The sequence below is a fragment of the Marmota marmota genome, unplaced genomic scaffold (genome assembly GCF_001458135.2).
Source record: "Marmota marmota marmota unplaced genomic scaffold, marMar, whole genome shotgun sequence".
Taxonomy (NCBI): domain Eukaryota; kingdom Metazoa; phylum Chordata; class Mammalia; order Rodentia; family Sciuridae; genus Marmota; species Marmota marmota.
The window spans coordinates 7917190-7933450 of record NW_026000205.1 but is presented as its reverse complement, the minus strand read 5'-3'; the positions used below and the strand labels follow the sequence as shown (position 1 = coordinate 7933450).

The window sequence follows — 16261 nt, the reverse complement described above, 5'->3', positions numbered from 1 at the left end:
AAAAAAAAAAATCAAAATCATGATGAGACACTACTTCACACGCACTGAGATGACTGTAATAATAATAATAATCTTTTTTTGGTGGGGGGGGTGGGCGGTCGGTGATTGAACTCAGGGGCACTTAACCACTGAGTCACATCCCCAGCTTTAGTTCATATTTTATTCAGAGACAGGGTCTCACTGAGTTGCTTGGTGCCTTGCTGTTGCTGAGGCTGGCTTTGAACTCCGGATCCTCCTGCCTCAACCTCCCAAACCGCTGGGCTTACAGGCGTGTACCACTCTGCCCAGCAATAATGATAATCTTAAAAACACAAACAAAAGGGGCTGGAGTTGTACCTCAGTAGTAGAGCACTTGCCTCACATTTGTGAGACACTGGGTTTGATTCTAAGTACCACATATAAGTAAATGAATAAAATAAATGTACATCAACACCTAAAAAAATATTAAAAAAAAAAACAAAACAACAACACAAACAAAACTGAGCACGGTATTACACATCTGTAATTCCAGTGGCTCGTGAGGCTGAGGCAGGAGGATTGCAAGTTCAAAGCCAGTCTCAGCAACTTATAGAGACCCTGTCAAAATAAAAAATAAACTGCCGGGCACAGTGGAGCATGCCTGTTAATACCAGCGGTTCAGCAGGCTGAGGCAGGAGGATCACAGAATCCAAAGCCAGCCTCAGCAAAAGCCAGGTGCTAAGCAACTCAGTGAGACCCTGTCTCTAAATAAGATACAAACTAGGGGTGGGGTGTGGCTCAGTGGTTGAGTGCCCCTCAGTTCAACCCCTAGTACTAAACACACTCTCTCTCTCTCTCTCTCTCTCACACACACACACACACACACACACACACGCACACAAGGACTGTTTAGTAAGGAGATGAAGAAAATAAAACCCTGTGCATTTTTGGAATGTAAATGGTACAAGACACTGTAGAAAAATCTGGTACTTCCTCAAAAAGCTAAACACAGAATATACTATAAATTATAAATATAGGAAATATGACTCAGATTATATAATTACACACATTTACATATTATGTATATTAGATACTAGATTATAAACGCAAATTACAAATACAGACTACATGATCCAGCAATTGTCCTAGGTAATGCACATGAAAGAACTGAATACAGGTATTCAAACAAATACTGTACATTTTGTTCATAACAGTACTATTCACAATAGTGAAAAGGTAGAAACAACTCCAATATATATCTAGAGATGGATGGATAAACAAAATATGATATGTCCATAAAGTTGATTATTTGGCCTTTAAAAAGGAATGAAGTACTGATACATGCTGTAACACAGAGGAACCTCAAAAACATTATGCTAAGTGAAAGAAGCCCATCACAAAAGAGCATATATTGTACAATTCTATTTATACGAAGGGTCTAGAGTAGGTAAACCCATAAAAACAGAAAGCAAACTGATAGCTGCCAGACACTGGGAGCAAGAGGGTACAGAGACTGACTGCTTAATGGGTATAAAGTTTTCTTTGGAGGTGATGAAAACATTTTGGAACTAGTTAGAGGTAATGGTTAACACAACATCATGAATGTATTAAAAGGCCACTGAATTGTATAATTTAAGATGGTTATTATAATATTATATAAATTTCCACCTTTTTTTTTTTTTTTAAAGGCAAAAATTAGAAAACTGCAAGCTTGGGAAGGGAGCAGAGGCTTTTGCAGATTGTTTTGTTTTCTTTCTTTCTGTTTTTTTTGGGGGGGGGACTAGGGATTGAACCAGAGGGGCTTTACCACTGAGCCGCATTGCCAGCCCTTTTTATTTTTTGAGACAGGGTCTCACTAAGTTGCCTGGGCCCTTGCTAAATTACTGAGGCTGGTCTCAAACTTGCAATCCTCCTGCCTCAGCCTTCCAAGTTACTGGGATTATAGGCATGTAACACTGTACCCAGCTCTATTTCTTTATTGCACGCACGCTGGCACAGGGGTGAGGTAATTATCCAGAACTTGTCTTGGATATCAAGAAACCTAGATTAAAGAAAAAAGGAGTCTTGTGATCTTATCCCCCATTTTGTATGGGGAACCTGAGGCACAGGCAGCCTTGTCAAGGTTCACAGCTGTCCTGTAAGAGCTAGCACTCCTGACCACTAAGTTGGCCTTGTACGTAGCCTGGCAGAGGGTGGGCACTCTGCTAATGATGGCGGTGGTGTACTAAGGCCATGCCACAAGCAGGACCCACCAGTAGCACAAGGGACTCCACATTCTTAGATCTTGCTGAACAAGAGGCAGCACATAGACTAGACTTTGAGGACATTCATTCATTCAGCAGCCAGGAGGCCTGAATTCAACCTCACACTCTGCACTAAAACTCTGGGTGATCACTCTTGCTGCTAGTAAGATGGTAGCCACCTTACAGGGCATCTATGAAAATTCAACACTGGGGCCAGACACAGTGGTGCATGCCTATAATCCTAGTGGCTTAGGAGGCTAAGAAGGAGGATCGCAAGTTCAAAGCCAGCCTCAGCAAAAGCCAGGTGCTAAGCCACTCAGTGAGACCCTGTCTCTAAATAAAATACAAAAAAGGGCTGAGGGTGTGGCTCAGTGGATGAGTGCCCCTGAGTTTAATCCCCAGGAAACCTCCTCCCCGCCACACCGAAAAAAATCAACACTGGGCTTGTCTGGGGCAGAGTCCAGAGCCTGGCAGGGTGGGCACTCCAAAAAACAGTACAGCAATTATTTTAGCCAGCAAGGGTCGGAGCAGAGGTGCCAAGACAACAGCTGCCTCAATGACAGGCACCAGGGAGGCCTGGAAGTACACGAGCACAGGTGTGCACACGTGTGTTGTGCTAACTCAAGGCAGGTATGTCCAAGTTGGGCCAACTCAGCAGACAGGGACAGGACTGTGGACCACTCATCTGGTCTCGCAGCATGAATGGGGACAGTGATGCCCTAATAGGGACTGAGACCCACTTAATGCCATCGGCTAAGTCCCCAGGCCAGAGATAAACTCCCCAGCCTTTGACAGTTCTCCAATTACCTCCAAGATTCCTGGCACTTGAGCCCAGTGACCCATGGGCCTCAGGAAGCTTGAGTTGAGGGACAGACCCAAGACCCTTGCACACTCTAGCACAGTCGCACCACACACAATTCCAGTTGTTCATCCAACTATCATTTACTGAGTGCCTACTGTATGACAAGCACTTTTTGAGGTGATGAGGACACGTCAGTGAACAAGTCACGTGGAAATCCCTGCCCTCATGGTCACAGAGGCCTGGGCTGTTAACCTAAGATACAGATGTAAAATGAAGGCTCAGTCAAATGACACAACTTGCCCACCATCACCATCTGTCAAATTTTGCAAAGTTCCACTAACAGACCCAAATTCAGGGTTGTCTGTAGGGGCTGGGCTGAGGTGCCATGAATGCTGCCCCTGCCTGGACAGGGCAGCAGGAAATGGGTCCTTCTGCTCATTCTGATGGGGAGTCCTTGCCTGGCAGTGGCCTCTGTCTCCCATCACTGTCTGGTGTCTGTGGACTGGGACAGGGCAGAATGGTTCTCTTCTCCTGGTTCCACAGGGTCAATCCCATCAATCACCTGCTCACCCACCTCAGGACTCGCTGGCCATCCCCTCTGTCCATGTGCCCCTGACCCAGTGAGCTGTGGTGCCCTCTTCTGCCTCCCACAGGTCTTTTTTCCCTGGTTACTGTGAACTGAGCCCTGGGGTACCTTGCCACTGAGCTACATCCCTACCTCTTTTTATTTTTCACTTTGAGACAGGGTCTTGCTAAATTGCCCAGGCTGGCCTCAGCCACCCAAACACCTAGAGTTACAGGTGTGCACCACCAAGTCTGGCTCCTTCAGGTCTTCGTTTAGACATCCTCTTCTTAGTGAAGGCCTCCTCCTAACCACTGAAATTAAGATGGGTCTCCAAGTTCCTGCCCACCTCACACCCCATCCTTCTCTCATTGTCTGGTTCTACTCCACAGCATGTACCACCACAGCATACTCGCATCAGCCTGGGTGCTACCTGCCTCCCACCCAGAATGTAAGATATCATCACAAGTACGGGATGTTGCTACAACCCTGGCACCCGAACCACAGGAACTGATCCACAGGGACTATACCTGAACCACAGGGACTGATCCATCAATAAATGCTTGATGAATGGATGAAAGTGCAAGTAGAGGGAGGGGCTAAGGAGATAGCTTAGTGGTAAAGTGTTTGCCTGACATGCATGAGGCTCTAGGTTCAAATCCCAGCACCACCATCACATACACACACACACACACACCAAAAAAAACAAAAAAAGAAGAAGAAGAAGAAAAAGAAAAAGAAAAAGAAAGTGAAGTGCAAGTAGAACAGCTACTAAAAATTCAGCTATGGACAAAGCCATTTCATAGCATGTGCTTCTTCCTGCCTGCATCTCAGGGTCACCTGGCGGCTGGCCCAGGGAACAGGCAACTTTGGGAGTCTTAAGGCCTAGTCTCTTCCCCACCCATGACTTTACTAGCGCCTCAACTTCCCATCAGTACACTGCATCAGGTCCCACCATGGGTCACAATACCCTGGGCTTCCACTGTCCAGAGTTAAAGCCAAGGTCCCTTCTGTAGCCTACAGGGCCCAACATGGTGGGAGCTATGTCATTCCTCTCTCCCCCACTTCACCCTACTCACTGCGCTCCAGTCATGCTTTTCCTAGAAAACAATGGGCATGGGCTGGCTGTATGGCACCTTAAGAGAGAGTACCTGCCTATGTGCATAAGGCTTTGGGTCCATCCCCAGCACTGCAAGAACACAACGCACCAGGCATCACCTCCATGTTAGAGCCCTGACCTTGCTGTCCCTCCCCCTGGGACGCCCTTGCTCAGCTATCTGTGTGGCTCACTCCTGCACCTTCTCCAGGGCTCCTCAAAGCAGCCTCCTTTGCCTTGCCCATCTTCCTGGCCCCTTGCTCCTCAGAGCTTCTACGTTTTTTTTCACAACAGCACTTATCACTATCACATGTCTACTCATTTGTTGTTTGTCCCCATTCCCTACTGGAATGTGAATTCTATGAGGATGCCACTGTGTCCCAAAACATGGGACAATGTCAACGAATATTTGCTGAATGAATGTTGAATACTGCCCTCAATTAAGTGACTTCCTTTCTCTGCCTCTTTCCACACCTATTAAATGAGGCTAGGAGCAGTGGTGCATTCAGGTAATCCCAGCAAATCAGGAGGCTGAGGCAGGAGAACTGCAAGTTCAAGGCTAGCCTCAGCAATTACGTGAGACATTCAGCAACTTAACAAGACCCTGTCTCAAAATTTATAAATAAATAAGTAAGTAAATAAATAAATAAACAAAACGGGGTTATGAACAAGATCACTGATGCAAGGCAGAGCCTGAGGCCTGGTCTGTGGCTTGTCCAGGGTGTCCAGCTAGGCCTGGACACTCAGCCCCAGTAGATCCTCAGCTCCCTCCCCAGGGACCCTGAAGGATTCCATGAAGTGGTATGCACGTAGCTAGTGGCATGGAGGCTATAAACACTAACTCCTTGGGTCAGTAATCACCCTACGCTTCCACCTCTCAGGGTGCCAGATGCCAAAAGAGTCAGGATAGGAGGGGAAGACACATGATCAAATGGGCAAAAGCCACCCCTTACCACGTTTGTGCAGCCAGCCTTCTTTGATGACAGACACTTCATTCATGGTGGCAGCGTGACACGCTGTCACCTAGCTTGGGACAGCTCAGGGCAGCAGGACATGCAGGAGGTGCTGTGGATATAGTCTGGAAGACAAGAAGGAGCATGTCAGAGTGGGAGAAATTCCGCCCCAGCCCTTTCCCTCAGGACACTCAAGACTCTGAGGCCCTCTGGCCACTTGGCCTGCTATGCACCAGGTATAGCCAGTGAAGATGGGGGACAGCCCTGCCCTTGAGGGCCCAGACTTAGCAGAGACATAACCAGGTCTCCGGAGACCCCAATCCTATGTGTGGCCAGGCCTCTGCACTCAGGCCCCTCCTGCTACCCTTCCTGCTGGCTGGGTGGGCACTGAGGTAGCTATGGCCCTGCCCGCTACATCACTCCCATGCCCCAGTACTGAGGTAACCCAGAGTGAATCACACAGCCCTGGGCACCAAGCGGAGGGTGTGCTCACAGCCATCAGCATCTGCCTGCCCCACAATACATATATCCGCACACGCACTCTTTCTCTCTCATTCCCATTCTCTCTTTTCCAAACCAGAGAACCACCAACCTATCACCTTCAGCAAAATAAATGTCCATCCACCCCATGCTGGACTACCCCAAGCCACTTTCTCAGCCTCAGTTCCCTCCCTGCTCCCACCAAGAGGACTAAGAAAAGACAAGCGTGGCATTCTGGGGTCCTAAACAAACAACCTACTGTGTATGCGCCTGTCTGGGCCTAGGAGTCAGTTCTGGTCCCTTCCCCAAGACCTCTGCTTCTGTCCTCAGGGACCAGCAGCCGACAGACTGATGGACGCCGAGGCTGCTGCCTCGTCTCAGGTTCCCAAAGCAGAGTGCAGAAGGGTGCAAGGAGCTGCCAGCTGGGCCCTACCTGGAGCCAGGGGCCTGGACTGGAGCCACGAAGCCCAAGGCGCCTTTTGCCTTTCCTGGCCTGAGGTTATTTGCGGACAGCAGGTCAGGAGCTACGGTGGCCCCCAGAGAAGTGTCAGCTGGCTCTAGGGACATCATGGGCATCAGCTTTCTCTCGTGCCCCAGGGGAGCTGGTGGGCCGCATACGCTACTGCCTGGCATGTGACGGTGGCAGGCTGCCCAGGCCCTGGGCAGAAGGAAGGGAGGTAAGTGGGAGGAAGCGGGAGGAAAGGCAAGATGGACAGTGACAGGGACATAAACAGGATGGTGAAAATCACATTTTGGACTCCTAAGCTGCAAAGGCAACGATTCTGGGCTGGGAATAGCAATAAGGCCCTCCTTGTAAGCAGGCATGGCACCTCAGACCCTGAATACAGGCCAGCTAGAACCCTCCACTCTCTCCCCACAATGTCAATCTGCAATGTGACTGCCTGGCCCCATGCCTCCCGTTCCCTTCCCAGTTTATGGCCTGGCTACTGGAATCACGCTCCACCTCCTCCCTGGACTCCCCCTGCATCCTATCCCCTATTCAGCAGCTAAAGGACTCTCAAATTTGACTCTGTTCTTTCCCTGCTCAGAATCCTTCTGTGGCCCTTCATTGTCCTTGGCAAAAAAAGTCAAACTCCTCAGCTTGATATCCAAAGCCTTTCAGGACCCGTTCTGCCGCCCTTCATCCCTACTGCCTCTGCGCACTCACCCTGCACGCCTCCCGCCCCAGCACCGGCCCAGTCCCCACAGCCCCCTCCTCCAGCCCTGGCCTCCTCCCTGGGCTCACAGCCTCTGCTCTCATCCCTACAGCTCCATTTTAAATGGACCTTGTCCCTCTCCTCACTCAAAACCCTTCCACAGCTCCCCAATGTGCTCAGAACAAGAACAAAGTCCATGCTGTACTGAGGAGGCCCCGTGGGAGCTGAGACACACATCCAGAAAGCAAAGGCTAAGACAATGGCAATGGTCATTAACATGCCTCGATACCCCCCCGCCAAAAAAAAATCAGGCATCTGTCACCTAGACTACATCCCCTATGCCTTCTCCCTCCACCATGAGGTCTCAGTCAAAAAGTGACTCCTCCAGGAAGCCTCCCAGTGCTCTGTGCACCCACCTCTGGCAATTCTCCCCACCCCTGTCAAAGCTGATTCAGTGTCCAGCACAGCACCAATACCAGCTGAACACGATAAATGAATCACGGCTCCCAAGGCAGCAGCCCAAATCAGAGATCGCTGCAGAAACCTCTGCATTCTACTCATTCCACCAGTCTTTCTGAGTGTATCCTAAAGCTTCAGACACTGTCCTGGGTGCTAGATAGAGCATCACTAAGATATAGCCCTTGCCCTGTCTTATGAAGCTCACATTCTGGGGAGAAGGCAGAACCACGCGCATTCAGAACCATGTCAGCTTTGGCAAAAAGGCACTGAGAGGGAAAACAAAGTAAAGAGAAAGACTGGCAGGAAGTGGGGTGCTGTGTGAGCCACACAGCGTAGAGGACCCATGAGCAGACACCTTGAGGGACCAAGGAGTGAGGAGTGCAGAGGTACCGGGAAAGGCATTTCAGGCAGAGGAATAGTGAATGCAAAGTCCCCAAGGCAGGAAGGAGCTGGTGCGGGCAAAGCCAGGAGAAAACACTCGAGGAATTCCGAGGTGTGGCGGGGAGCTGAGGTGGACACCACACTTCTCCCTGCTGAGTTCACTTCCCAAAGAGCTGAGATGGAGAACTCAGTTGAGGAAGAAAGAGAACAGGGGTCCCAGGTCCAGCCTCAGCTCCTCTTGGCGGCCCAACAACATCACCTCTCGGAGCCTCTGCAACCCAGTAGCACAAGGCTCCAGAGCAGCACCCAGGAACCCACTGTGGGAAGAGGGTTCAACCCACTATCTGGACCTGGTAAAGCCAAATACATGGCTGCCATTATTCAAAAGCTAAGTGAAGGCAGTCAGGTGTGACCGAGAGTGGTCAGGGTTCCAGAGTCCACAAGCCATCCCCAGCTGGGTGGCCTTGGGCAGGGTGCCAGCACTCCTGTAGAGCCTCTCCTGAGTGCTCGTAACACCCCACCAGAGGGGCCGTAACTGTGCCCAGGCAAGGACAGAGGCTCAGAGAGGGGAAGCCATTTACCTCGAGTCTCCCAGCTGAGTGGTGGAGGCCTGGCAGAGGCTCAGCACGCCAGAGTCACGTTTTATGGTCTTGTTTCAGCAACTAAAAAGCCAGCGGCAGCTCAGGCGAGAACAGGGGGAGGAATTGGAAGATCCCCTGTGTCCCGCCTGGATCCTGCCCCATCCTCCCACTGAGGGTGGCGCCTCGGCTGAGGTGTCTGTGACGCAGTCCTGTGGTGATGAAACACCAGGCAGCATGGCCAAGAGGACAGCCTGCTCACCAGGGAGTGCAGGCCTAGGATGCAGGCAGGAGGGAACCCAGGCAGCATGCAGGGCTCTGCGCTGGCCACTCGGCAGGCAGCACCCCCTCTGCAGGGAGCCTGTATGGCTCTTCCCCACTCGCTACTTCCTAGGACGCCCATGCATGAGTGTGCTGAGGGTTCTGGCCAGGGCTACAGCTGTTGACCAGAGGTGAGCCACCTGGGAAGCAAGGCGAAAAGAGAAAGGGCAACTCAACAGGACACCCAGATGAATAGGGAACAGGCACAACCTCATTAATTATGGGGACATACAGATTAAAACCACCTGTCTGGGATGCTGAAATTAAAAAAACTGACAACACCAACCATCAGCAGGGATATGAGGAATCACGATTCTACGCACTACTGGGGGAGTACAAAATGGCCCAACCACTGTGGAAAAGTGTTTGGCAGTAAGAATTAAAATCTCGCCAGGTATGGTGGGATGCACCTATCGTCTCAGCACTCAGGAGCCTGAAGCAGGAGGACCCCTTGGTGTGGGAGACTAGCCTGGGCAACACAGTGAGACCCCATCTCAAAACAACAAAATACACACACACACCTACCCCAGAACCCAGCAATTCCAGTCCCCCAAAAGAAATTAATACATTTGTTCACCAAAAAACACACAGAAGAAGGTTCACAGGAGCAATATTCCTAGTGATTGCCAGCATTCCACTCACAAGAGATTGGCTAAATCAACGAGTGAATTAATATTTACAGAAGAACACCATTCACACCACAGGGAAGAGGCATCAGAGAATTAGATGGAGTGGAAGAAATCAGATACAAAGTAACACAGCCAGTGAGAGTCCATTCACAGCTAGATGGAAACAGGACAGGCCATGCTGTTTGCTGTTTAAGAACGTCTTTCTCCTCTGCAAAAAAATCAAGAAGAAACAAATGTCAACAAATGCCACAAAGGCAGGGCCTTAGGGAAACTCTGGGAGGTGACAATGTTCCCTTGTGGTCACACTGGGACCTGCTTTACAACCACTGGTTCTACTGCACTGTAGAAAGTACCTTCCATGTATTTTTCTGCATTTTATGACAAAAGAAGTAACTATACAGAGGAACCCTGGTTTGGAAGTTCAGATGACATGAAGCCCAAATTGGGCCTCCTCCTATGTCCCAAAGCAGGGCTCTTCCCCCTTCCCCAGGAAGGCTGGCCTGCCTCCACTTCCCCCTCAAGAAGGCCTGGCCATCTGTGCACAAGGAGGCCTCTGGAGTCCCAAGGAACTGAGTTTCAGCCTCAGGCTGTATCTTGGCCATGTGACCGCAGGCAAGTGACACCCCTGGTGCTCCCATGTGTACACTAATCCCACTGGAGTGGTGGCCTGACCCCTCACAAGGAAGCTGGAGGCAACTTCTTGACCTATGCGTAGAAATGAAATCATCACACACAGTGTGACCACACAGTAGTCAGCTCTAGATGGGGAAGGAGGGGAGGCAACTGGAGAGGAGATGGGAGGCAACCTAACAAGGCTCTGACTGTGCTGGTGAGGTTTTATTTATTTATTAAACATTTATTTTTTTCTTTTTAAAATTTTATTTATTTTTATGTAGTGCTGAGAATTGAACCTAGTACCTCACACATACAAGGCAAGTGCTCTACCCCTGAGCTACATACAGCCCCAGCCCTGGTTGTATTAATTTTTTTAAGAGCTGCTGACTACGTGAGTATCACTGACTAATTTATCTCTATGCTGCAAACGCTCTATAATAAATTACTTTAAATTTTCTTTAAAACATTTTTATTTCCATCTGTCTGGCTCAGGGGTCTATTTCTCAATGGTTTCTAAACTGAAGCCCCTCAGAGGCTGCATCCTTGAGATTCAAACGATGCCACAAGGGCCCAGGATTCCAGGCAGAGGTGAGCAGAAAGGGTCCCTCAGATGATCACTTTGTCCTAGCTGGGCAGCTAAAAGGGGCCAGGTCCTCCAGAACCTCATTTGTTTACCTATAAAGCCAGGGTCATTATGATTCCTGCCCCTTTAGAGTGACCCAGGGCAAAAGCCAAAGTCCTGACAGGAGCCCCAGGACACTATGGGGTCTGCACTGTCCCCAACTGATTTTCCAAAGGCACTCCATTCCAGTGGCATCTGCCACCATAGCTCCTGAGCCACACCAGGACACCTCCCCAGGGCCGCTGCGTGCCCCGCTCCCTCAGGGGACTGACCCAGTCTGTACTAAAATAGTCTGATGTTTCTTAAGCTCCTATCTCTGCCTCCCCTTATCATCTTCTTTTTTTTTTTTTTTTTTCTGTATCACTGCAGACTTATATTCTGTATATATTTACTTGTTTATCAGTTTATTGTCTCTCTGCTCTAGAATGTCAACACAGCGAGGGCACGAACTCTTGCTTATCTTGGTCACCGCTGAATTCCCACAGCCTTGCAGTGCTGGGCACACAGTGGGCACTTAACTAAAAACCTGTGGAATGAGTGTGTGTAGAGGGAAGCCCTGTGCACAGCAGTAGCTCAAAAAACATTCCTTCCCTGCCACTAGCTACGTGCTCCCCCTTCCACACCCCCCTTGCCCCCTCTCACTGACCTGGTTTAGATGCCAGGCAGCACATATGGGTTCAAGGCGGCAGGGAAATCAGAGATCTGCATCTCCTGGAGCTGGTGGCAGTGGGCTAGGGACTCCTTCCTTGCTGTGCCTTACTGAAGTGGTGGCAGTGAGCCCCTCAGGAGCCTCTGTCACCTGTCCTCTTATCTGGGCCTTCCTATAGCTCCCCAGGACCTGCTCAAGAGGTAAAATTCAAAGGAAACTATCATGGTAGAGAGCGTTTGCTTATGGGAATAGGGGGCAGAGTGCAGGGAAGCAACACTCTTACCCGCTACTCGCCACTCTGGAAACTGGCCCGTGGATTGTGAGGGCATTTCAGCAAAACTAATGAGCTGGAGAACATGCGAGTACTCGGAGGAGTCTTTCCTACATAAGACTGTGCCAGGGCTGAGTTTTTTTGTTTGTTTGTTTGTTTGTTTAGTTGTAGATGAACACAATACCTTTATTTTTTTATTTTTATGTGGTGCTGAGGATTGAACCCAGTACCCCACACGTGCTAGGAAAGTGCTCTATCACAAGCCACAACCCCAGCTAACCGGGACGGAGTTCCAAGACAGGACTCTCAACTTGGCATTAGTGACATTGGGGGCCAGGTAATTCCTATTGTGGGGGCTGTTCTGTGTACTTCAGGAGGTTCAGCAGTATCCCTGGTCTCTAGACACTAAGCCAAAAACACTCTCCCCTGGTTGTGGTCAGCAAAAATGTCTTCAGACATCACCACTTGTCCCCTTGGGAGCAAAGCCATCTCAGCTGAGAATCAGAGTTCTCCCTTCCAAGCACCAAGCAGGCCTGACCTGCTTAGCTTCTGAGATGAGATGAGAACCACAGTAATAGTAAAAAGCTGGAAGCAACCTAAATGCCCTTGACAGGGGTCTGGTACTACAGTAATGCTTAACATGACAACTCCACTAAGTTCAGCAAATGCTTAGGTAGCATTCACCAGGTACAGGGCCCATTTAGTGCCTTGTACCTACCAATCCAACCCACACAGCAACACCACAAAGTAGACTTTTTACCACCTCCCCTTTAATAAGGAAATTGAAGAACGCAAGTGAAATGACTTGCCCCACAACCCAAAAAGGAAAGAACAGAACTGAGATGTGACCCAGGGCAGCCGGGCTTCACCTCACACCGTACCCGATGGCCTTTCAAGTTAGGGGGACTGAATTCAGGTCCCTGCTCCCCCACTTTATAACCTTCCCAAGCTTCAGTTCCCTTTGCTGTGAAACAGAGACATCAGCAGTTCCTCCACCATAGGCTCACACAGGGAGGACTCAACACAGTTCTCCCAGCCCAAGGAGTGGGTGCCGCTACTCAGCAACATTCTCTGTGGTACCAATCCTGAACACAAATACCAGCCTGGCAGTACCAGCACTGAGACCTTCAGTACTCAGCAAAAGGCTTGATGCTTGGCAGAACTTATAATGTCACCCCTTTTTCTGAAACACAAACAGGTATCCACCATATTGCCTCCATTCTGATGTTACTGAGGGTGTAAGCAGCTCCTGACCCATGCATACAATTCACCTGTAGCATCCTTTCAGAAAACCAATGAGTTACAGATCAACAATGAGACTTACAGGGCACAGTGTCCTGGGTGTCAGGACAGGGAAAAACAGATCAGAGGGGCTGTGCTAACAGAGGCAGACTTCAGGATGTGGGAGTCAAGGCAGGCTCACAAACCAAACATCAGACTCTGAACCCCACTCTGCCATTTGCTGTGGGACCTTGGGCAAGTCACCATCCCTTTCCTCATCTTATCCATATACTAGAGATAATAAGAGTGTAGGCCTCCAAGGCTGTGGCAGGATTAGATGAGCTAATCCACATGAGTCCTCCCAACAGAGCTGACACAGCAGCTGTCCAGCACACATCAGATGTTACGATCTCCTCTGGTAGGTGGAGACATGGGAACTTCACTTCCTACACTGTATATTTCTGAACATGTGAATTTTTACCTATTCTACCTCCTTGGTGAGAAGGTGGCGTCAAAGAGACTTTTCTCTTCATCACCCTCCCTACCCTGCCACCTACCCCATCTGTCTACTTGGAGCAGGTGGAAATGGGGACAGGAGGAGGACGTGGGCAGGCTGCAAAAGAAACCAGAACTAGAATAAGCACTAGAACAGCTTTCCTCGTCTTCTCTGCCTCCCCCACCACACGCACCTTCCCCATACTGCCACCCAGGGCCTTACGAACCCACAGAAACTATGTCAAATTATTTTGAGTCTCTCTGGTCATGGTGCCTGGCCATGGGCTCCAAACAAACAGAGCACCAGGCCACAGCCAGCAGGGTCCTCCAAGAACAACTCTGACGCTACTCAGGCCCTCTCCTAGGTGCACATCTAAGGCCAACTTGGAGACTGCCAGGGCCATCTGCCTCAGTCCCTCCTCCACTCTTCAACCTCTTAGGTCAGCAGCTCTAACATACACAACTCCCCCTTCTCCTGGTCCCTTGAAGACTTTGCTTTCTCACTCCAGAGCCTTTGCACATGCTGTTGCCCTGACCAGCATGCTATTTACCCATTTTTTTTTAAGAGAGAGTGAGAGAGAGAGAGAGTTTTTTTCTTTTTAATATTTATTATTTAGTTTTCAGCGGACATAACATCTTTGTTTGTATGTGGTGCTAAGGATCGAACCCAGGCCGCACGCATGCCAGGCGAGCGCGCTACCACTTGAGCCACATCCCCAGCCCGCTATTTACCCATTTTCATTTGCCTACTGCTTATTTCCTCAAGAGAGCAGACCTCAGAGCTTGGCCTTCTCTCCCCTTCACCACACTTACCTCTAATGCCCAGCCACCTGGACAATTATCTGGGTAATGTGGCCTCCCCTGCTGGACTGGGAGCTCCACATGGCAGGAACAGAGTCTGCCCTGGTCCTCACTGTGTTCCCAGCCACACCCAGTACGGGCCAGGCCCAGAGCTTTAATTCATTCCAGGAGCGGGTGGCAAACAGAATCACAATTTTATGCTCAGAGTTCTGCCACGTGAAGGTGAAACAAAAAAATCCTCCATTCACTCACTCCACAAACATGGCAATAACTGCATCAGCACTGTCTTGGCCACCAAGGATACAGCAGTGACCCGAACAGAACCCCTACCATTAAGGAATGTGGGGATAGGCAATAAAATAAACTCAGGAGCGAATTATACAATATATCCAAGATTGACAAATGTTATAGGAAAAGCAGCCTATGGAGATAAGATGTAAAGGACGGTTAAGGGATTCCAACTTTATACAGAGAGAGGCTCATGGAGACAGTGACGTCTGAGCCAAAACATGAGAGCCACATGGAGTCCTAAAGAAGAGCATTCCAGGGGCTGGGGATGTGGCTCAAGCGGTAGCATGCTCGCCTGGCATGCGTGCAGCCCAGGTTTGATCCTCAGCACCACATACAAACAAAGATGTTGTGTCCGCCGAAAACTGAAAAATAAATATTAAAAAAAATTTTCTCTCTCTTTAAAAAAAAAAAAAAAAAAGAAGAAGAGCATTCCATGCAAGGAGAAGACAAGCAAGGCCAAGAAGTGGGGTGCATGAGGCTCCACCAGGAGGTGGAGAGAGAGTAGAAAAGAGAGGGACAGGAAATATGGTACAGAGAAGCCTGGCTGGGCAGTACTGTGGATGCCCCTGCAAGGGCTGTGCTCTCCATAGGAGTAAGATGGAGGAGACCTGCTGGCCTGAGGTGGGCAGAGGGAGGGGGCAGCACATGGAACCATCGACATCAGTACAGGGTGGTGGTCTTCAATAGGCAGGGTTGTGTCGCAGTCTTCCTTTCTAGGAGCTGTACCCAGAATAAGCCCTGTGCACTAGCCTGACACTTCCACCACATGTCCCACGTGGGGACCAAAGAACCTGCATTTGACAGATAAGGAAATCAAGGATGAGATTAATTCCCCACAGACAGAGGGCCAGGACACAGTCAAGGAGACTGGACCCCTACTGTCAGACCCTGAGTCCTGTGTCTACCTCTCTCTGCCTCCGCTCAAAAGATAAAGCCAAAACTACTCTCTCGTTGCCTATGCCTCTGACCCCTGGGCAGCCCTCTCTTACTTACCACTCCAGTCATTCTGCAGAACTAAGCTGTCCCCAATACACACACAAATACCTGTGTCCATTCACACACACAACAGGACCCCTCCAGACCGGCTGAATGGGCACCTCCCGCACACACGCTGTTCTGTGTCATCACCATCTGCCTCCCCACCCCCAGGGTCCTCTGAATCTGAAGCAGGGCCTGGTCGCCTGAGTTCCTACCTTACCTCTAGGACACCTAAAAGCAAACAGGCAGGGAGTGACCAGGGCCAATATTTAGTAAGTGCTCACAAAGTGCCAGGCACACACTACTGTTGAATCCTCCCCACAATTCTGAGAGGTAGATAATACAACATCCCTGTTATACAGATGAGGATATTAAGACTCAAAGAGAGCCACATGCACAAAAGCACAGTGAGCCCATGCAGGGGATGGGCTGAGCCTAGGGTGGAGGCACCCAACAGAACAGAGATGTGGTTACTGAGAGTCTGAACTGCAGCCTCGGCAAAAGAATTATGTTTTTATTTTTATTTAATTTTAATTAATTAAAACTCACACCTGGGGGCTGGGGATGTGGCTCAGGCAGTAGTGCGCTCGCCTGGCATGCGTGTGGCCCGGGTTTGATCCTCAGCACCACATACAAACAAAGATGTTGTGTCCGCCGATAACTAAAAAAAAAATAAATATTTAAAAAAAAAAAAAAAAA

At 49.5% G+C, this 16261-nt stretch overlaps 1 protein-coding gene across 6 annotated transcripts in view; it reads right to left on the bottom strand.

Moving 5' to 3' along the window:
• Akt2 (AKT serine/threonine kinase 2) overlaps nucleotides 1-16261 on the bottom strand; it is a 44146-nt gene that overhangs the window by 25107 nt on the left and 2778 nt on the right. For 2 of the 6 annotated variants that reach the window (XM_048790892.1, XM_048790897.1), the window contains one exon: nucleotides 5615-5739. In XM_048790892.1, coding sequence (XP_048646849.1) covers nucleotides 5615-5660 — 46 coding nt within the window. In that variant the 5' untranslated portion in view covers nucleotides 5661-5739. Of the gene's footprint in view, nucleotides 1-5614; nucleotides 5740-6353; nucleotides 6379-6527; nucleotides 6683-8672; nucleotides 8831-16113; nucleotides 16137-16261 lie in introns of those variants that run through there. The other 4 variants (XM_048790896.1, XM_048790893.1, XM_048790894.1 and 1 more) reach the window with 4 other exon arrangements.